This window comes from Pseudophryne corroboree, chromosome 1 (genome assembly GCF_028390025.1).
Source record: "Pseudophryne corroboree isolate aPseCor3 chromosome 1, aPseCor3.hap2, whole genome shotgun sequence".
NCBI classification, from domain to species: domain Eukaryota; kingdom Metazoa; phylum Chordata; class Amphibia; order Anura; family Myobatrachidae; genus Pseudophryne; species Pseudophryne corroboree.
The window spans coordinates 756,703,018-756,725,156 of record NC_086444.1 but is presented as its reverse complement, the minus strand read 5'-3'; the positions used below and the strand labels follow the sequence as shown (position 1 = coordinate 756,725,156).

The following is a 22,139-nucleotide window of genomic DNA, read 5'->3' as shown; positions in this document are numbered from 1 at the left end:
TGCACATTATCGTGTACCTGTGGTTAGTTACTTGGGCAATTAATACTACTTGATTGTAAGTGAAGAAAATACAGGTTGAGTCTGCCATATCCAAAATACTTGGGACCAGGGGTGGATTTCCAGCTTGCTGGTGGTGGCACAGCAGGCCTCCCCTCCCCATGTGCCATACATCACAGCTGATCCTCCTCTTTTTTTTTTTTTTTTTGGAGGGCAGACGACACGCTACTGAGTGCCAGTAGTGCCTTGGAAGGGGAGAACTGGGAGCTGCAGAGACGGAACATAGAAGCGGAGAGCATGCTGGTCACAGAATGGAAGCAGGGGGACCAGCTGGAGGACAGACTGGGGACAGTGAGCTGTGATGGGCGCAATGTTAGCAGCAGGGTGTAGTTAAGGGGTGGGGGAGGTGAGGTGTGATTTTTGTAGTGAGCATGGGGGTGGGGGTGACCAGTAAAGTGTGTTGGTGAAAACATGAGCAGTGCGGTGTGAGGAGAACAGTGGGAGCTGTGGAAGGGGGGAGGGCAGTGACATATGCAAGGAACTGAAGGGAGCTATGAAACAGGTAATAAGGCTATGGGGCGCTATGGAGGGAGGAAACGGTAAGAGACCTATTTAGTTTTTTCGAGGGGTGGGCAGACATGGTTGTATCTAGAGGAGGCCTGTCCTCTAAATCCACCTCTGCCTGGGATTCAAAGTTTTTTGGATGTTTCTGTATTTTGGAATAATTGCACATCATAATTCAGTATCTTGGGGATGGGACCCAAGTCTAAACATAGAATGCATTTATGTTTCATATACACCTTATACACACAGCCTGAAAGTAATCTTATACAATATTTTTGATAATTTTGTGCATTAAAGAAAGTTTATGTACATTGCACCATCAGAAGTCAAAGGTATCACTATCTCAGACATGCTTAAAAAAAATTGTATATCAGAATATTCCGTATTTTGGAATTTTGCCTATGAGAGACTCAACCTGTATAATTATTTTGCTCAATAGTTTGGCACATCTAAAGCTAAATGAACTGGACTTTTCAGCAGGGTAATCAATAATGGATGATTTTTTCTCTGCCCAAATGCTCTCAAATGTTAGTTTGAAGGTCAAAGATGGTTTATTGCAAGTTAATTAACAGATACTTAAACCCACTATAAGTTTCTTTTTCGACACTAATATTTTGGTAGTAACTTATTCATGTTTGTACGCAATGCTGATGTTCACACAATGGAGTGATTATTGGTAGATTACGCAGTCTTGGAGATGGTGGTGGGGGGCACATGCGACAAAGGGGGCATGTGTATCTTGTTCCTAGATTCCGAGGGGCCACGGACCCTCAGGAATCCCAGGAGTCCACTTCCTGTGTTCCCCTTGCCTGTGCCACACTGTAGTCATCTGGCCACATGCAGAGAGAGAGAGGGAGCCTGGCAGACAGAAGGTGGCACAGTAAAGTTTGTACAACTACAGTATAGCAGAGGAGACGAGTCACCTGCAAAGACAGAGCAGCAGATTTAACAATGCATGCTACAGGAGGTAATTGTCGGCTGGGGAGACGTGGGCTGGGTGGTGGAGACACGAGGCGAAGGCTGAGAGACACAGGGGGCATGGGTATGCTGAGAAACACCGACTGGGGATTGAGGTTGGGGGGGGGGGGGGGGGGGAGGGGTAGTGAGGCTGAAAGACACCAGTGAATGACACCCTTGAATGGCTGGAGATGAGGATGAGGCTGAAGCAATACAGGTGATTAGTGAGGCAGGAGAGAGAGTGGTGAGGCTGGAGGGTGACTGGGGGGAAGGGGTGAGTCAATGGCTAACCAGTATGTACAACTAGGAAGCCCCAAAAATATGAGCACATGTCCTGAGACCGTGCATGCGCTGCAGGTGCACTGCGCATATGCCAAGGTAACTTTGCAATGCTGCCCGCAGTGAGAATTTATACGCAAAGTGATTGGCAGAATGGGACCTTTTGGGGGAGGTAACGAGGGGTATCCGGACTCCAGGTCGACACCACTTAGGTCGACACCAATTGGTCGACACATCTTAGGACGACACCTGAAATAGGTCAACATGGAAAAAGGTTGACATGAAAAATCACAATTGCATAGGCTTTTACATTCAATCTCGATCAGGCCCTTAAACCATCAATTGTACCAGTACTTTGCATATGTCTTTTTATTTTTGTACATCTTTTTATTTTTATTTTTTAAGCCTTTGCATGAATACAGCAATCAGGAGTAACAAATTATGTAAAGATCCCTTGTGGAAGAAGTAGAAATTTTATTACAATAATTCTACAGTATTTGCTATTCAATGTTCATTGAAAATAGACTTTAGATTGCGGTTTAACCTGTTTATGTGAAGTTGGAAATTGTTATGTACTGTAGCTTGGCATACTTTGAAGTCCCATTCACTAATTGGAGTACTTTGACAACCCGAATTCCAAGGTGGAAGATTGGAAGAGAACTGGGGTCAAGGGCAGCTAGGAGAGGAGTGTGCAGGGAAGTGTAGGATAGAGGGGGAGAGAACTTCCCAACAGCTGTGTTTCAGATAGGTATCCCGCATGATAAGAGTACCAGTACTAATATTTTTATGTTGGATACTGGCTACAATCCTTTCTTAAACCACTGTTTCACAACTCTGTTCTTTAAGTACCCCCAGCAGGTCATGTTTTTAGGATTTATGTCTGTGGAACCAGGTGTTAGGTCAGTAATTCTATCAATATAGATTAAGGGACCTGTGCATGATTAAACAAAATCTGGAAAACATGACCTGTACTTGTGGAATGATCACAGTACTTGTGGAATGAAGTTGAGAACCATTGATATAAGAAATTTACTAGTGCATCTTTTTTACTCATATTTGTGTAACAACAAATATTTACTGTGCTTTCAGTCTTAACCACTTAACTGACAATTTTTTCCCCTAAAAACCGCTGCAAAATTGTCTTTTTTTTAAAATGAAATTAGGTAAAGAATATTAATTTCATTTTATTTTCTTAAATAATTTTTCTCAAACATCGGAACATCGGTCAGTAAGATCTGTAACATTGCGGCGTTACTTTTTACCCCCAAGACAGCGGTGAGGTTCATGGGGGGGGGGGGGGGGGGTTGGGGGGGTTGTTTTACACTTCCCCAGGGGCTGCCATTGTCTGCAGCTGCTGGGTGAGGGGTCCTGCCATGCTGACCGATCAGCAATGATCGGCAGCACGGCAACACTGAGGGGAGGGTGCAGGGCGGCAGACGGACCTTCTGACAGCAGCAGGGGAGGGAAGTTTCCCTTCCCTGCAGCTGCTAACACTGTTTATCTGACTGGTTGCATCCTGTGCGACCAGGTCAGATAAATCACTGCCTGGTGTGTTCGCATCTGATGCGACCATGCCAGGCAAGTGGTTAAATAATGTCATTAGAAAGCTTCAAATTCACATTGGTTGGCACTACTCTCCTACAAGTCTGTGAGCATCAATAGGTACGTTCCTCTGAATAATATATACATATATAATAATAATATATATGTATATATGTGTGTATGTGTAAGAGTGGCGGCGCGGCGGTGTAGTGCCTGCTGCCATGCAGGTGTAGAGTCACTACTTACCAGGCGTCGCACTCTCTCACCTTTAGGTCACGGAATCTTCAGTTGGACCCGGACGATCCCCTTCCAGAAGCAGACGACAGCCGAACTGGGGAGGAAAGGAGATAAATGAAGGAGTATCAACTCTTTTCCCAAGGGAAAGAGGATACTCCCAGGGTGGCGGCGACTTTCACTGGTTAGGTGAAAATCATCATCGGCACAAAGCCTCAGCCACTCAATTCTCACACACTCGCACGTAGTGTGATATAGAAGGGTTCTCACGTCCGTGAGCAAACCCCTAATCCGGCGCTCGGGGGACAGACAGACAAAAGGGACAGACGGACACAGATGTTACTCATGGTTGAAATCCCACGGGCGGCGCTTCTCATTGGCGGACAAATTGACGCCAAGTTTAAAGCGGCGCTGCCCGTCGCCGTCTCCGGTCCGGTGCAGGGAACCAATACGCGGTCCCGGCACCGAACACCCGTCGCTGCTGTTCCACCAACGCTGGGGACAGACAAGCTGTCCACAGCCAGGAACTGCAGGGGACACAAATCCCCTGCCCTCTGCCATTGCAGTCTCGATGTGCCCTGCAATACAGGGCACATCTCCACATATGTATGAAAACTTGAACTGTGGTGCACCACACCCTTTCTTGTACTGTTAGCGGTGACATCCCCCTTCATCTAACCACACCTTTCTCACGCTGATAGTGTCCTGCCTACCTTGTTCATGTTAAAAATATATTGCTCCTTAGATTCTAATTTGCAAGTTGGAAAATTTAAAGCTTCATATTTTCTATGTGGTTTATGGGCCTTATTCAGGATTGTTAGCAAACCAAAAAAGTAAGCAATTGGGCAAATCCATGTTGCACTGCAGGCGTGGCAGATGAAACATGTGCAGAGAGAGTTAGATTTGGGTGGGTTATATTGTTTCTGTGTAGGGTAAATACTGGCTGCTTTATTTCTACACTGCAATTTAGATCTCAGTTTGAACACACCCCATCCAAATGTAACTCTCTCTGCACCATACTTACCTACATTGTAAGTCTCCTCTCCGGGAGAAGCCCGGAGAGGAGACGCTGCAGGTGTCTTCGGGGGGCAGGGCCGGACTGTGACATCACTAAGCCCCACCCCCACATCGGGAAATGCAGCGGGTCTGCGGGAAGGGGGCGGGGCTAAAATGACGCGATTTGCGTCATTTTAACCCCTTCTCCACCCGGCGGGAGGTAATCTCTCCATACTGCTCGCATCACTAGGGTGCGAGCAGGATGCGGGAGACCTGCCCACTCTTCCGGGGGTGTGGGGGGCTACCCCAAAAAACGGGAGCCTCCCGCAGCTTCCGGGAGAGTAGGTAAGTATGCTCTGCACATGTTACATCTGCCCCACCTGCAGTGCAACATGGTTGCCCAATTGCTTACTTTTTTGGTTTGCCAAAAAGCCTGAATAAGACCCATTCTATGTGGTTTACTTCTGATTTTATGTTCAGTAAAATGTTTACAAAATGTATTTATTTTTTTCATTTGCTAGGATGGGTTATTTCCTCCAGAGATGACTACTGTCTCGTCTGTTGCTGTCAGTACTTCAGTGGGTTATATGAGAATATGTGTAATTAGCAGAGTCTGGCCAAGTACTCTGTTTACTTTTAGTTGGGTTGTTTATGTCCGAAAGAACGAATACAGTTTGTTTTCATTTTATCCAGTCTCTTTTGTACATATTGTACCTTTGGATAATGTTAAAATGTGTTTCAGAATCTGGCTATTGATATGCCTTATCTTTTCCTGTATATGGCTGCAGTTCCCCACATGACTCATCTTGCTTTCTTGCAAGATGTTTGTTTTAGCTTGTTGATAAGGCTGTTTTTTTTTTGTATTTGCTAGAGGTTACAGAAGCATGTTCCTCTATAGCTGTTTATTTCTTTAGGTTCTGTTTTAAATACAAAGGGGGAGATGTATCAAGCCTTAGAGAGAGATAGTGGAGAAAGATAAAGTACCAACCAATTAGCTTCTGTCATTTTTCAAGTACAGACTGTAAAATGACAGATGACAGAGAAAATTTTATCAAGAAGATAAAAAATCGGGCGCTTTAATGAGCTGTTTAACTAAGCTGCTGCTAAATATTCGGGATAGTCACACCCAAATTAGATTACCAACCAAAACAAAACAATGTAGCAGCGCTAATACAAGAATTAAATAATAGAAGGATTGAGTACCAATTGGTATAATTTAATAAACCATAAAAGACGCTTCTCTAACATAAGCATACATATACATAAAATCAAATATTGCTAAAAAAGGGGGTCACATTATTTAGTGCCTTCTCTGTGTGATCCGTTCCTGTTTAGTATAGACCGGGTGATCAGTAGGTGTAAAATTTGTCATGGACCGACAGCACAGTCCTACAGAGTTATTTACCACATTTAGCCGCTGGAGGTAAAAGTCCCTTGAAGTTGACTAATGCAAAAGTCCGTGATTGTGGGTCCTCACTGCATCGCGGTATCCTCTGCAGATAAAGGGGATCAGTGGTAGCTCTGTTCTTAATAATCACCACAGTGGTTTTGCTGACAGCAAGATCCGGTCCTGGTTCGGAGCACACTCGGGCAGTAGTAGTTCAGAAGAATAGTGACCCCAAAAGCCTCCTTCCCGACGCGTTTCGCTGCAGGTCCTGCAGCTTTATCAAAGACCTTTGATAAAGCTGCAGGACCTGCAGCGAAACGCATCAGGAAGGAGGCTTTTGTGGTCACTATTCTTCTGAACTACTACTGCCCGAGTGTGCTCCGAACCAGGACCGGATCTTGCTGTCAGCAAAACCACTGTGGTGATTATTAAGAACAGAGCTACCACTGATCCCCTTTATCTGCAGAGGATACCGCGATGCAGTGAGGACCCACAATCACGGACTTTTGCATTAGTCAACTTCAAGGGACTTTTACCTCCAGCGGCTAAATGTGGTAAATAACTCTGTAGGACTGTGCTGTCGGTCCATGACAAATTTTACACCTACTGATCACCCGGTCTATACTAAACAGGAACGGATCACACAGAGAAGGCACTAAATAATGTGACCCCCTTTTTTAGCAATATTTGATTTTATGTATATGTATGCTTATGTTAGAGAAGCGTCTTTTATGGTTTATTAAATTATGTAAAATGACGGAAGCTGATAAGTTACTTTATTGCTCTCCACTTTTTTCTCTCCAAGGCTTGATACATCTTCCCCTAGAGTGTCCATTTTCTTCATAATTTTTCACTGGTTACCTGTTTTCATAGGTCTGCATCCCCAAGGCTGACAAACCTCTTCAGGGTTTTGAGGTGCTGAAACCAAAACATTGTGATGGAGTCCCCCAGTCCAGCTTCTTGGTAGTTGGGAGAACGGCCTCTCCTGATAGCATGGACCCAGTGGATCACTTGTCCGTGTTTACCAGCAGCACAGACTCCCTTCACAGGTAAGTTGTAATATACTGTGGGATATGCAAGTCTTCTTTGTTCTGGTTGCTGGGATAGATTTCGAGTCTTTTAAACTGGCTAGTTGGCAAGTTGGAATGATAATTGGGCAATGTGTGGGAGCAAACGATAATCACTTGTTTGCTACCAAATGCCCAGTAATGGTAAAAAACGGTTATTTCAACTTCCCCCCCAACTGAATGATAAGTAGGACACTGACAGCAGTGTCTGCCTACTTTTGACACACTGCTGATTGCTGCAGCAGCAACAGATGTCAGGAGAGCTATGTGTCCTAGAGCCCTCTTCTCTTCTTCTGCCCCCTCAGTACCTGGAGCGGGTCCATTCCATTAGCTGCTGTAGTTCTTCAGCTGGTGTGCTGACTGCCGAGTAGTTGGCTCCTTGAGGCTGCTGTTATTGTCCTTCATCCCCACCCCATAGTGATGGCACCCACACCCTAGTACAAGCAGTAGTGTACCTCCAACATCCCAACCCCCTTCACAGTACCAGCGGCACTTCACCTCTGACCCCACAATTATAAACAGCCCTGCACTTCCAGAATTCCCCTCACCATTACAAGTGCAGCACATCACCTCCGACAGCTCCCCCTCCCTGCACAAGGATTTGCGATCTCCGACTAGTGGGTGTATACCACTGCATCCTCCGGGCACTCACCACAACCTGCAACCGCTGGGCTCATAACATGTACAGTAATATGCACAGGTAAACGGCTGACATAACTGTTACGCTGGGTGCACCAGTAGCGGATTTTCCGCTATGCGACATAGGTGGCTGCTTAGGGCCCAGTGAGTGTCAGGGGGCCCAGTGAGTGTCAGGGGGCCCGGCCGACAGTGAGTGATGTATTGCGGTGTGCAGAAGCATTAATTAAGATTGCGCTGGGCAGGCCAGCTGCCAGGCTGGCTGAATATTTCGGGCTCGGACTGCCTCCCAGGCTTGCCTTCCCCCTGCATCACCCACACAGTCTGGCAGCAGCAGGACCTCAGTATGGGAGGGAGCGTGGCTACCAGTGACAGGGGCGTGCCATGCAGACTGCAGAGTCATAGTGGAAGGACTGGAGCAAACAGTGATTCCACCAGTGGTGCTTGCTGCAGTGACCGGACCAAAACTTAGCTGTGGACCCTGGGCAAACAGGTGACAGGCTTCATTGTGATCAGCAGTGGGGGTGTGCTGAGAGAAAGATGCCACTGTCTGTGATCATTTTATGGGGTGGGGGAAGAGGCAAGAGGCAGACAGTTGCGTTGCCACTGTGATCAGGAGGGGAGGAGTGGTTAAAGCAGCCGCCACTGTGACCTGGTAATCGGGGAGGGGGTGGGGGGGGGGGCAGCTGCCACTGATCTGTGGTGGAAGGAAGGGGGGCTGTAATGACGCTACTGTGTGCTGTGGGGAAAGGTTTTATGTGTGGACTGCTGCTGTTGAGAAGTGGGGGGGTTTGTGTTTGTTTGTGTGTGTATATATATATATATATATATATATATATATAGTGTGTGTATGTGTGTGTGTGTGTGTGTGTATATATATATATATATATATATATATTTATTTTACACACACACACACACACACACACACACACACACACACACACACACACACACACACACACATACACTCTCTCTCTCTCTCTCTCTCTCACTCAATGTGCCACCCCTATATATTACATATAACCTGTGCCCTCCTGATATAGATATATAATATATGCAGGGGTTAAAGTGGGCTAAAATGTTCCTCCGTCAGATGTAATTTGAACCTTGTCCAGCCACAGCATCAAAATATTTACCACACCCGGCACATCACACACCTGCCATATAGTATATAGACCGTGCCCGACACCTCACACACCACTCTGGTACCTCATGCATCTGCTGCCCTGTACCAGCACCCTCTCCCCGGAACCTCATATGTCTGGCACCTTTCAAACCCAGAAGGAGGAAGATGGGTGCCGCGAGCAGTACCTTCAGCTGGGCACTGCTGTGCTCCCTACTCTGCAGCTGAATCAGGCCCATGGCTAATTACATGCACGTCCCGCTTGGCTCCCCAGAGGTGCTCTGTGTGTAATTGACCGTGCTGGAGAGAGGCTACCAGGAGAGGGCCATCACCATGCGGCAGCTGCGGGAGCTCCAGCCCAACTGAAAGATGGAAGAGGCCACCTCCCAGGTTCAGGCTGTGGGGGACTAAGGGGGAAATGTACTAAGCGGTGATAAAAGTGGAAAAGTGAGCCAGTGTAGAAGTTGCCCATGGCAACCAATCAGCATTGACGTAACATTTATAATTTGCATACTATAAAAGCATATAGAGTATCTGATTGGTTGACATGGGCAACTTCCCCACTGGCTCACTTCGCCACTTTTATCACTGCTTAGTACATGTCCCCCAAAGTCATGTGTGTGAGTGGGTTAAAGGGATTTGGGTGTATGGGGGGGGCGTCATGGCGAGTAGGGAAATGTATATTAGTGGCACTACTGTGGGCATTATGAGTAAGGGGCACTACTACTGTGGGCATTATGTGTATAAGGCGGCACTACTACTGTAGGAATTGCGGATAAGGGGCACTACTTTTTCCATAATGTGAATATGGAAACTATATGGTTACTGTGTGACATAACATTAACAATGGGCGTAACATGAATCAGTGCAGTATGGTGTAATGTGAATATGGTTGTGCTACTGTGTGGCATAATTTGAATTGGGGGTATTATTGTGTGGCCATGCTCCTTCCTTGAAAGGTCACACCCCTTTTTGTGACACGCGCATTCAGCGTGCACTGTTCCCTTACAGTATATGGGAGGTAGGGCACAAATTTAAAGTTTGCAGTGGGGCACCACCTCTCCAGGACTATTTTAAGCCCCATATATATCCATATATATGTATTACATGTTTACGTGTGTGTGTGTGTGTGTGTGTGTGTGTGTGTAGAATATATATATATATATATATATATATATATATATAATGTGTATGTAATATGTTATATGAGTATATAGTTTACCACTATATTTTGTGCACTATATTTTATTATTTATGCAGTTCCTTGCACTTATGGGGTCTCTTTACAACTCTACTCTATCTCATATAGATATATTGGGCCTGTTTCAGAGGTGAAGGCAGTTTTAGCCATGATTGCGTCTTGCTGCAGCGCAACTGCGACATTATGCTAATACCACAACCAATGAGTTTCCTACTGAGACGTCCACCTACTGCATGGCAAATTCCCGCATCGACGTACCATAGGACACTAGAGAAACCCTATGGAGGTGCAGAATGTCCATTGAAACATGGCCGCCGATGCCAGTACAACTGTGTCTTTGGACGTAGTTGCTGACCAGGACACACCTGCCTGTTACCTACCAGGAATGCCCCCAAAATTGCCTCTGTCTGTATCCAGATTTGTTCTGCACCCGCCAGCGGTAACAATTGGGATGCATCTGCAGATGTAAAACATTGGCCGATTATATCTGACGTCGGTGCTGCTTACACCTCTGAATCAGACCCATTATGTGTGTATGGAAATGTAGTGCAGACAGTTATGGTACTCAGGGGAAAGTTTACAGTGCTACTGCAGCTTTATGCTATGGTCGATGGGCATCCTACAACCAGTTTGAGGAAGGGTGGCCCCAAATTGTTTTCCTGCTTAGGGCCCCATGGGGTCTAAATCCGCTTCTGGTGTGCACTACAGGTGTTAAGGATCGGTATTACTGTCACTGTGTGCAGAGTTAAAGAGTCACACACTGTGCAGGGGAAAAAGGTAGGGATAACTCACTGAGTGCTAGGGTGAAAGACAGACAAATTTCACAGGTTTACAGTGGTAAAAAGTAGGGATAAATCACACTGAGTTCAGGGGTAAAAGGTAGGGATTACTTCTTCTATGTGCAGTGTTGAAAATAAGGATAACTCACAGTATGTAGGAATAATATGTTAGCATAATTTACTGTACACTGGGTATTTTGTCATTTTTTTTCCTTCACTGCTATCTTGCCATAGTGTCAAGTGTAGTTCTAACTCAAAATACAAAAGTATAATGGGAGCACTGTCCAGTCGTCATGGGTTAAAGTGAGCCGGAACGATGAGGAACTGCGTTCCGTCAGTTCCACGTTCCGTCTCCTCCGGCTCACCTAACCCTATGTGTGGCCGGCGCTGCAGGGAGATGCCGGGCACCCGCTGAGATTGTGTTACCAGCGGGCGCCCGGCTCTCTCTCCACAGCGGCAGCCGGAGGCAGGAGCTCAGTACTGAGCTCTGGCTTCCGGCGCTGTCACTGTGCGCTATGGGAGAGACGTCATGACGTCTCTCCCATAGTGCCGAGGAGCGGACGCCCAGAGGATTGCAGCGGCCGGACACGGGAGCGGGGCTTGGTGAGTATTGAGATTTTTGTTTTGTTTTTTTTCCTTTCTGTAGCAGCACATCTACTGGGGGGCATCAACTGGGGGCAATTTACTGGGGGGCATTACTACTGAGGGGCATCTACTGGGGGGCATTACTACTGGGAGGCATCTATTGGGTTCAAACTACTGGGGGACATTACTACTGGGAGGCATCTATTGGGTTCAAACTACTGGGGGGGCATTATTACTGGTGGCATTACTACTGGTGGCTAAACTACAAGGGGCAAACTACTTGGGCTAAACTACTGGGGGCATCACCACTGGGAGGCTAAACTACATGGGGCAAACTACATGAGGGCTAAACTACTGGGGGCATTACCACTGGGAGGCTAAAGGGGGGGGTGGGTAAACTACTGGGGTCATAACTGCAGGGGCATTACCACTGGGGGCAATACTACACAGGGGCATTAGCATTAAGGGCCTTACTACTGCGGGCACTACTAATAAGGGCATTGTAAAGGGGGCACTTCATAAGGGGCATCACTCCTGAAGACATAAGGGGCACTACTACTGGGGGCATTGCATAAGGGGCACCACTATTGTGGGCTCTATATAAGGGGCACTACCACTGTGGGCACTATCAGTACAGTGGACATTGCATAAGGAGCACTACTACTGTGGGCATTGTATAAGGGGCGCTACTGCTGTGGGCATTAGGTGTATTATGTGGTGCTACCACTGTGGGCATTATTACTATTGTGTGACCATGCCCCTTTCTTTTTGAGACCACGTCCCTTTTTTTGCGGGCGCCGTGGGGAGGGAAGGGGGGGGGGGGGGGTTCAACCACCTCTCTAGGAACACTTTAAGCACTGCCAGTCGTGGATAATTGCAGTAATTTTTATTGAAAAAATTTGAAGGTCTAAAAAACTATGGAGATAAAAATAAAATGTCTTTTTTGTTGCGGCACGACGCAAAAACTACTGGATGAATTTGGATCGTGTTTTCACTATTGTATAGCTTAGTGACATATAAAGTATCTGAGGTATGCATGACATCAGGAGAGGAGCAATAAAGGAAAAAAAACAGATACTTGTCAGTTGTTGCACTGTAAGTTGGTGTTGCGATCATGCTTCTGCCTGATTTGGACTCAACACAAGTTATGCAACAGAACGCAAATTAAAGGTACTGCTCTGCAGAGGAACCTAATTGAGGCAGAGATTCTAACGGGATATTGCGCAGGTAAGACTGTTTATACCACGTATACCTCTTATCACTAACAATTTTTCTTTTCAATTAAAGAGTCTTCAGTTTCTTGTAAGCATCTGCTGTGCTTTGACGATCAACAAGTCACAGGGGCGAACGCTCTGGGTTGCAGGTGTAGTGCTGCTTCTCCCAGCTTTACGTGGCTTGCTCACCAGTTAGTAGCCCCAAGCATTTTTTGTGTTGATTCGTGAAAGAAAAACTGCAAATATTGTTTCCACAAACATTTTGTGATCAGTATGTACAATACAAAAATTACATCACAATATTAGATGGCACTACTGTCATAAGTTCCGCTGAGCAATAACAGACATCCATGCAAGCGAAACAGCAGGCAAACGCTAGTAACATTTATATAACACTACCGTCAAATATTAAAATAAGCGCTCTGATTCACAATTCAATTAGAAAATAATCTGGCAATAAAGAATATAGTATATTCATGCAATAAGCAAACTCAAATAGAACTAAGATTAGTAATGCGGAAAAGCAAAGCTATTAGTACTGTCTTTCTCCAGGATCCAATTAGATGCAAAGAGATAGTAGCCAAAGCAGTTCATTCAGAAAGCATGCAATCTGTTAGATGTAAATTAGTTTGTGAGTGTCTGCTGTCTCTGCAGTAATAGCTTTAAAAAGTATCCATTTGTTATTAAAACTCGATCAGTATATTTAAATATCACTTAGATCACAGTCATATATGTTCATCCTTCCTTTTCTGCCACAGATAAGGAGACTCCAAGAGCCGCAGGTGTATTGAGGAAGGTGTATATTAGCTGATAATAGAGCTCTCTTACTAAGAGCCATGTGCAGTAAATGCTGTTTTAACAGATACTGTACACTGTATGCCATTCCACTCCTGGCTGTACTGTCCAGAAGAGCGCCTGTCCTCTCCACTCATACGCTGATGGAGGAGAGTGCGCTGGCACTATAGTGAGCCAGGCGGCTTGGCAGCAACCAAAGTGCAGCGGGTATGTGGTTACTTCCCTGTCACCTCTGCTGTGGCACTCATATGTGAACCAGCGTGGATGAGAAAGATGCTTATGCATATGCCTTCAAAAGGGTGCGAAACTTGACGCATTTCTCAGCCTCGTAGCTTGACTGATTCCTCAGAAGTGCCTCCCCTGGATTTGCGGTGGCTATTTACCAGCTCTCCAATAAGAGTTTCCTGGGCACTTAACCCTTTGTTTACCATATTGACTCTGTATTCTATTTATACTTAATGCTCATATAACAGTATGCTCATATAAAAATATTGCAATATCATTGCATGTCACATATTATAAGTACAGAATATTCTGACAAATATTCACATCTTCCTTACAATCGATTAAATAAAAAAGACAGCAATAAAAATAGAAGTAAAACACACACATATATATACACCATGCAGAAACCTACTAATCCAATTTATGGATATATTCTAAATTAAGTTGGATTTGATTAAAGGGGCATACTGACGGGGAGATTTCCTCAGAGATGTGTGCTGAGCACAGACCGCTCAGCACACATCTCTCCCCCCACTCAGCACAGCGCAATGTGCGCTGGTGACACGGTGGGGCGCTCATTTCACCCAGTGGTGAAATGAGCGACCTGCTAGATTGTGCCTGCATGCAGGCCAATCTAGCACCAGCAATAGCGACGGGCGGGACCGCACATCGCTGTCGCCGGCACCCCATACACATGGAGCGATGTTCTAAGCAATGTAGTCAGATTGCTTAGAAATAAGCTAAACATTGCTCCGTGTGTAGACTCCCTTTTTAGACTTAGTAATATATTTTCCAATATAAGAAAATTGTTTAGAGAAATAGTCAAAATGTGCATATAGTTTATACATCGCAGTACAGATATTAGTATGTTTTTATCCAGAGTGGTCCGCTCCGTAGGTACTATAGGTTCTATTAATTACAAGACCAAGGTCACCTGATAAAGGGCCTAATTCAGACCTGATTGCACCTCTGCAAATTTGCAGAGGTTTGCGATCAGATAGTCGTCGCCCAGACACAGTGAAAAACCGCCCCATGCAAGTTTGCGTACGCAGTGCGAAAAGTTTTGCAAACGCCGGCCAGCTGCAAATCCGTTTGCAACTCACTCATCATCAAATGTTTTTTCCAATCTGTGAGTATCCCAGGACTTACTCCTACAGGGCGAAAGACACAGGCCCGGAGCTGATGTCACACACCCTCCCTGAAAACGCTTGGGAACGTCTGTGGTTTTCCTGACACTCCCAGAAAACGGCCAGTTACCACCCCCAAATATCCGCTTCCTATCAACCAGCCTGTGTTCGCCCAGCGAGCAAAAAAGACGCAGGATTTTTCTGCAGTTTGGCCTGCGCATTGTGATCCGTATGCATGCGCAGTCGTTTGATAATCAGCCAGTGTGCGATTTCGTACAACAGCGATCAGGCCTGAATTAGGCCCAAAGTCACTTTAACTTCGAGGACAAGAATGGGAAGAATGGAAGAGAAGGGAAGGGGAATAGGGTGGTTTAAAATGGCAATATGCAAACAAAAGTATTGTAATAACAATATTATTCAGGCTATCTTATCAGTAGCTCAGGAAAAACTTGAGCAATTTTTTATCGATTGAATCCAGTAAAAAATGATAGTATCATATTCATAGAACAATGTGTAGTTGACCAACAAAATACAGATGTGTCCTCTTACATCTTTGCTCCGTGTGCTACAAGTCACATTACACGTGTAACTCTGTAGCGCCGAGCTTCTTTTCTTTTTCTTTTTCTCTAACGTCCTAGTGGATGCTGGGAACTCCGTAAGGACCATGGGGAATAGCGGGCTCCGAAGGAGGCTGGGCACTCTAGAAAGATCTTAGACTACCTGGTGTGCACTGGCTCCTCCCACTATGACCCTCCTCCAAGCCTCAGTTAGATTTCGTGCCCGGCCGAGGTTGGATGCACACTAGGGGCTCTCCTGAGCTCTTAGAAAGTTATAGTCTTAGAATTTGTTATTTTCAGTGAGACCTGCTGGCAACAGGCTCACTGCAGCGAGGGACTAAGGGGAGAAGAAGCGAACTCGCCTGCTTGCAGCCGGATTGGGCTTCTTAGGCTACTGGACACCATTAGCTCCAGAGGGATCGACCGCAGGCCCAGCCTTGATGTTCGGTCCCGGAGCCGCGCCGCCGTCCCCCTTACAGAGCCAGAAGCAAGAAGATGGTCCGGAAAATCGGCGGCATGAAGACTCTGTCTTCACCAAGGTAGCGCACAGCACTGCAGCTGTGCGCCATTGCTCCTCTCACACACTTCACACTCCGGTCACTGAGGGTGCAGGGCGCTGGGGGGGGCGCCCTGAGGCAGCAATAAAAACACCTTGGCTGGCTAAAATACCTCAATATATGGCCCCAGGGGCTATATATGAGGTAAATACCCCTGCCAGAATTCCATAAAAAACGGGAGAATAGGCCGCGAAAAAGGGGCGGAGCCTATCTCCTCAGCACACTGGCGCCATTTTTCCCTCACAGCTCGGCTGGAGGGAAGCTCCCTGGCTCTTCCCTGCACAGTAAGAGGGAAAAGAGAGGGGGGGCATTAAAATTGGCACTGTATACAGTATATTATATAAAAGCTATTAGGGACATAACTCAGTTAGTCCCTGTATATATATAGCGCTCTGGTGTGTGCTGGCATACTCTTACTCTGTCCCCCCAAAGGGCTTTTGTGGGTCCTGTCCTCGTTTAGAGCATTCCCTGTGTGTCTGCGGTGTGTCGGTACGGCTGTGTCGACATGTTGAATGAGGAGGCTTATATGGTGACAGAACAGAGGCCGATATATGTGATGTCGCCCCCTGTGGGGCCGACACCAGAGTGAATGGATAGGTGAAAGGTATTAACCGACAGTGTCAACTCCTTACATAAAAGGGTGGATGACGTAACAGCTGTGGGACAGCCGGCTTCGCAGCCCGCGCCTGCCCAGGCGTCTCAAAGGCCATCAGGGGCTCAAAAACGCCCGCTCTCTCAGATGGCAGACACAGATGTCGACACGGAGTCTGACTCCAGTGTCGACAAGGTGGAGACATATACACAATCCACTAGGAACATCCGTGACGTGATCCCGGCAATAAAAAATGTGTTATACATTTCTGACTTTAACCCAAGCACCTCTAAAAATGGGTTTTAGGTTTGGGGAGAAAAAACAGGCAGTGTTTTGTTCCCCCATCAGATGAATAAATGAAGTGTGTGAAAGCGTGGGTTCCCCCGTTAAGAAACTGGTAATTTATAAAAAGTTACTGATGGCGTACCCTTTCCCGCCAGGTGGATAAGTTACGCTGGGAGATATCTCCTAGGGTGGATAAGGCGCTCACACGTTTGTCAAAAAAGGTGGCACTGCCGTCTTAGGATACGGCCACTTTAATAGGTACCTGTTGATAAAAAACAGGAGGCTATCCTGAAGTCTGTATTTACACACTCAGGTACTAGACTGAGACCTGCAGATAGTGCTGCTGCAGCGTGGTCGGTGACCCTGTCAAACAGGGATACTAGTTGGCAAACATAAAAACATATTAAAGACGTCGTCTTATATATGGGGGATGCACAGAGGGATATTTTGCCGGCTGGCATCCAAAATAAATGTAATGTCCATTCTGTCAGGAGGGTATTAGAGACCTGTCACTGGACAGGTGATGCTGACTTAAAAAGCGCATAGAGAGCCTTATAAGGGTGAGGAATTATTTGGGGATGGTCTCTGGGACCTCGTATCCACAGCAACTGCTGGGAAGAAATAATTTTACCTCAGGTTTCCTCACAGACAAAGGTACAGTCCTTTCGGCTTCAGAAACAAATGGCGCTTCCTTTCTGTACAGAGACAAGGGTAGAGGGAAAAAAGCTGCACCAGTCAGCCTGTTCCCAGAATCAAGATTCTTCCCCCGCCTCCTGTGAGGCCACACCATGACGCGGGTGCTCCACAGGTGTAGCCAGGTACGGTGGGGGGCCGTCTCAAAAATTTCAGCAATTAGTGGGCTCGCTCACAGGTGGATCCCTGTTTCTTTCAAGTAGTATTTCAGGGGTACAAGCTGGAATTCGAGATGTCTCCCCCCAGCCGTTTCCTAAAATATGCCTTGCTGACAACTCCCTCAGGCAGGGAGGCTGTGCGAGAGGCAATTAATAAGCGGTATTCCCAGCAGGTAATACTCAAGGTGCCCCTACTTCAACAAGGACGGGGTTACTATTCCACACGGGTTGGGGTACCGAAACCGCATGGTTCGGTGTGACCCATTTTATATTTAAAATCCTTGAACACAAAAATTCAAGTTCAAGATGGAATCGCTCAGGGCGGTTATTCCAAGCCTGGACGAGGGGGATTACATGGTATCCTGGGACATCAAGCATGCTTACCTGCATGTCCCCATTTACCATCCTCGCCAGGAGTACCTCAGATTTGTGGTACAGGATTACCATTACCAAGTCCAGACACTGCCGTTTGGACTGTACATGGCACCGAGGGTGTTTTATCAAGGTAATGGCCGAAATGTTGATACTCCTTCAAAAAAAAAGGGAGTTGTAGTTATCCCGTACTTGGACAATCTCGTTATAAGGGCGAAGTCCAAGGAGCAGTTGGTAGTCGGGGTAGCACTATTTTGGAAAGTGCTACAACAGCATGGTTGGATTCTAAACAGTCCAAAGTCACAGCTGGTTCCTATGACACGTCTACTGTTCCTGGGGATGGTTCTGGACATAAACCAGAAATAGTGTTTCTCCCGGAGGAGAAAGCCAAGGAGTTGTCATCTCTAGTCAGAGACCTCCTGAAGCCAAAATAGGTAGTGGTGCATCATTGCACGCGAGTCCTGGGAAAAATGGTAGCTTCCTACGAAGCAATCCCATTAGGCAGGTTCCATACAAGAACTTTTCAGAGGGACCTGTTGGACAAGTGGTCCGGATCGCATCTTCCGATGCATAGGCTGATAACCCTGTCTCCAAGGACCAGGGTATCTCTACTGTGGTGGCTGCAGAGTGCCCATCTTCAAGAGGGCCGCAGGTTCGGCATACAGGACTAGGTCCTAGTGACCATGGATTCCAGCCTTTGAGGCTGGGAGGCAGTCACACAGGGAAAAAATTTCCAGGGACTTTGGTCAAGTCAGGTTATTTCCCTACACATAAATATTCTGGACCTGAGGGCCATTTACAATGCCCTGAGGCCGGCAAGGCCTCTGCTTCAAAACCAGCCGGTACTGATCCAATCAGACAACATCACGGCAGTCGCCCATGTAAACCAACAGGGCGGCACAAGAAGCAGGATGGCGATGGCAGAAGCCACAAGGATTCTCCGATAGGCGGAAAATCATGTGTTAGCACTGTCAGCAGTGTTCATTCCCGGAGTGGACAACTGGGAAGCAGATCTTCTCAACAGACACGACCTCCACCCGGGAGAATGGGGACTTCCTCCAGAAGTCTTCCAATAGGATTGTACACCATTGGGAAAGGCCACAGGTGGACATGATGGCGTCCCGCCTCAACAAAAAGCTATAAAAGATATTGCACCGGGTCAAGGGACCCTCAGGCGATAGCTATGGACGCTCTGGTAACACCGTGGGTGTACCAGTCGGTTTATGTGTTCTCCCCTCTGCCTCTCATACCAAAGGTACTGAGAATAATAAGAAGGCGAGGAGTAAGAACGATACTCGTGGATGGCCAAGAAGAGCTTGGTACCCAGAACTTCAAGAATTTATATCAGAGGACCCATGGCCTCTGCCACTCAGACAGGACCTGCGGCAGCAGGGGCCCTGTCTGTTCCAAGACTTACCGCAGCTACGTTTGTCGGCATGGCGGTTGAACGCCGGATCCTGAAGGAAAAGGGCATTCCGGAGGAAGTCATTCCTACGCTTACTAAAGCCAGGAAAGAGGTTACAGCAACTCATTATCACCGCATATGGCGAAAATATGTTGCATGGTGTGAGGCCGAAAGGGCCCCAACAGAGGAATTTCAACTAGGTCGATTTCTGCATTTCCTGCAAGCAGGAGTGACTATGGGCCTTAAATTGGGTTCCATTAAGGTACAGATCTCGGCTCTGTCGATTTTCTTTCAAAAAGAACTAGCTTCAGTACCTGAAGTTCAGACATTTATAAAAGGAGTGCTGCAGAGTCAGCCCCCGTTTGTGCCTCCTGTGGCACCTTGGGATCTCAACGTGGTGTTGAGTTTCTTAAAATCACATTGGTTTGAACCACTAAAAACCGTGGATTTGAAATATCTCACGTGGAAGGTGGTTATGTTATTGGCCTTGGCTTCTGCCAGGCGAGTATCAAAGTTGGCGGCTTTGTCTTGTAAAAGCCCTTATTTGATTTTCCATATGGATAGGGCAGAATTGAGGACTCGTCCCCAGTTTCTCCCAAAGGTGGTGTCAGCGTTTCACCTGAACCAGCCTATTGTGGTGCCTAGGCTACTAGGGACTTGGAGGACTCCAAGTTGCTAGACGTTGTCAGGGCACTGAAAATATATGTTTCCAGAACAACTAGAGTCAGAAAATCTGACTCGCTGTTTATCCTATATGCACCTAACAAGCTGGGTGCTCCTGCTTCTAAGCAGACTATTGCTCGTTGGATTTGTAGTACAATTCAGCTTGCACATACTGTGGCAGGCCTGCCACAGCCAAAATCTGTCAATGCCCATTCCACAAGGAAGGTGGGCTCATCTTGGGCGGCTGCCCGAGAGGTCTCGGCTTTACAACTTTGCCGAGCAGCTACTTGGTCAGGGGCAAACACGTTTGCAAAAATTCTACAAATTTGATACCCTGGCTGAGGAGGACCTGGAGTTCTCTCATTCAGTGCTGCAGAGTCATCCGCACTCTCCCGCCCGTTTGGGAGCTTTGGTATAATCCCCATGGTCCTTACGGAGTTCCCAGCATCCACTAGGACGTTAGAGAAAATAAGAATTTACTCACCGGTAATTCTATTTCTCGTAGTCCGTAGTGGATGCTGGGCGCCCATCCCAAGTGCGGTTTATCTGCAATACTTGTACATAGTTATGGTTAACTAAATCGGGTTATTGTTGAGCCATCTGTTGAGAGGCTCTATTGTTTCATACTGTTAACTGTGTTTCATATCACGAGTTGTACGGTGTGATTGGTGTGGCTGGTATGAGTCTTACCCGGGATTCAAAATCCTTCCTTATTGTGTACGCTCGTCCGGGCACAGTACCTAACTGAGGCTTGGAGGAGGGTCATAGTGGGAGGAGCCAGTGCACACCAGGTAGTCTAAGATCTTTCTATAGTGCCCAGCCTCCTTCGGAGCCCGCTATTCCCCATGGTCCTTACGGAGTTCCCAGCATCCACTACGGACTACGAGAAATAGAATTACCGGTGAGTAAATTCTTATTTTTTTTTGCGGAAAGGCATCTTAGACCTAAAGTAATGTAATAGGAGGCACGAGCAGCTTCTGCTGATATTGATATGCAGCATGTCTATATTCTGTGTGTGACTGCGACTGTATTTGCATACAAAATACTATGCTACAGAGTTTTCATGGAAAACACTGTAAAGTGGCATTTCCGATGCAGGTAGAGCCGCGATTACACACAGAATATAGACATGCAGCATTTCATTTTAATCAGCAGAAGCTGCTTGTGCATCCTATAACATTACTTTGCATCTAAAATGCAAACAGAGATGCTTGCCGCTCTCGACTCCTGCCACGGCATTGCGCGACTTCAAGGGCGTGACTGCAGCAAGGATGTAAAAGGACATATCAGGGACCTGGAGTGTCACGACCAGCGTGTCGGTGTCTCCCAAACACATACCGGGACTCTGTCAACACTATCAAACCCTTTTAAAGACCTACTAAATTAGCAACTAGACATTAAGTTCTATATTGTCATTTGGCCCATTCGGTACAAATGTGCCCACCTTATACTGCAAATCTAAAAGGATTTTTTTTTTCTTTACAGAGAAGGTAATATCTATCGCCTCCTCTCACAGTTGCTTTAATCTGTTCTATCGCTTTAACACTCAAAACCTGGACTGTTAGGGTGCCTTGAGGACCGCGTTTGGGAACCACTGCACTCGCCCAACCATGGAGAACCGCTTACTCCATGTGTATTTATATGGTTATTAGTTGAATTACAGTTTTCAGTTTATATAAGAAGCAAGGAAATAGAGAAATACAATGCAATCTGCAACTGATTCAGAAGCTCAGCATGGTTTAATGAGAAATATTGATATAGATATGTTTATTGACCTACCAATAGAATGATTTACTAACATCATAATGTGCGATGGTTCTGATTTATATATAAGATGAGATAGTATACATACAGTACCCCAGACATTTGAGAGACGCCAGTCAGTGCCTTGTTTAGAGAGCAGTGCTCTGAATCTGCATTGCTTCCATCATATAGTACAGAGTCAGAGGGCACTATTACCCGCCAAGGCTCTCACAGCAGGTTCATCCTGCAACAGGCGCTACAGCACAAGTGCGGCCATGCTGTGAGTCTTTCTGCTCTAGCATCCATTAGCCACAGATGGACCCCAGGCTCCCTGGACCCTGCTGTACCTTTTGTGGCTCCACTTAGATACCCTAGAGCAGTGGTTCCCAAACTTTTTTTAATC

General features: G+C 46.4%; 1 protein-coding gene across 5 annotated transcripts in view; it reads left to right on the top strand.

Moving 5' to 3' along the window:
- The window catches only part of FAM13A (family with sequence similarity 13 member A), a 398,835-nt gene that overhangs the window by 88,089 nt on the left and 288,607 nt on the right, over window positions 1–22,139 (top strand). For all 5 annotated transcript variants that reach the window (XM_063917175.1, XM_063917158.1, XM_063917167.1 and 2 more), the window contains exon 6: window positions 6,830–7,005. In XM_063917175.1, coding sequence (XP_063773245.1) covers window positions 6,830–7,005 — 176 coding nt within the window. The remainder of the gene's footprint in view (window positions 1–6,829; window positions 7,006–22,139) is intronic.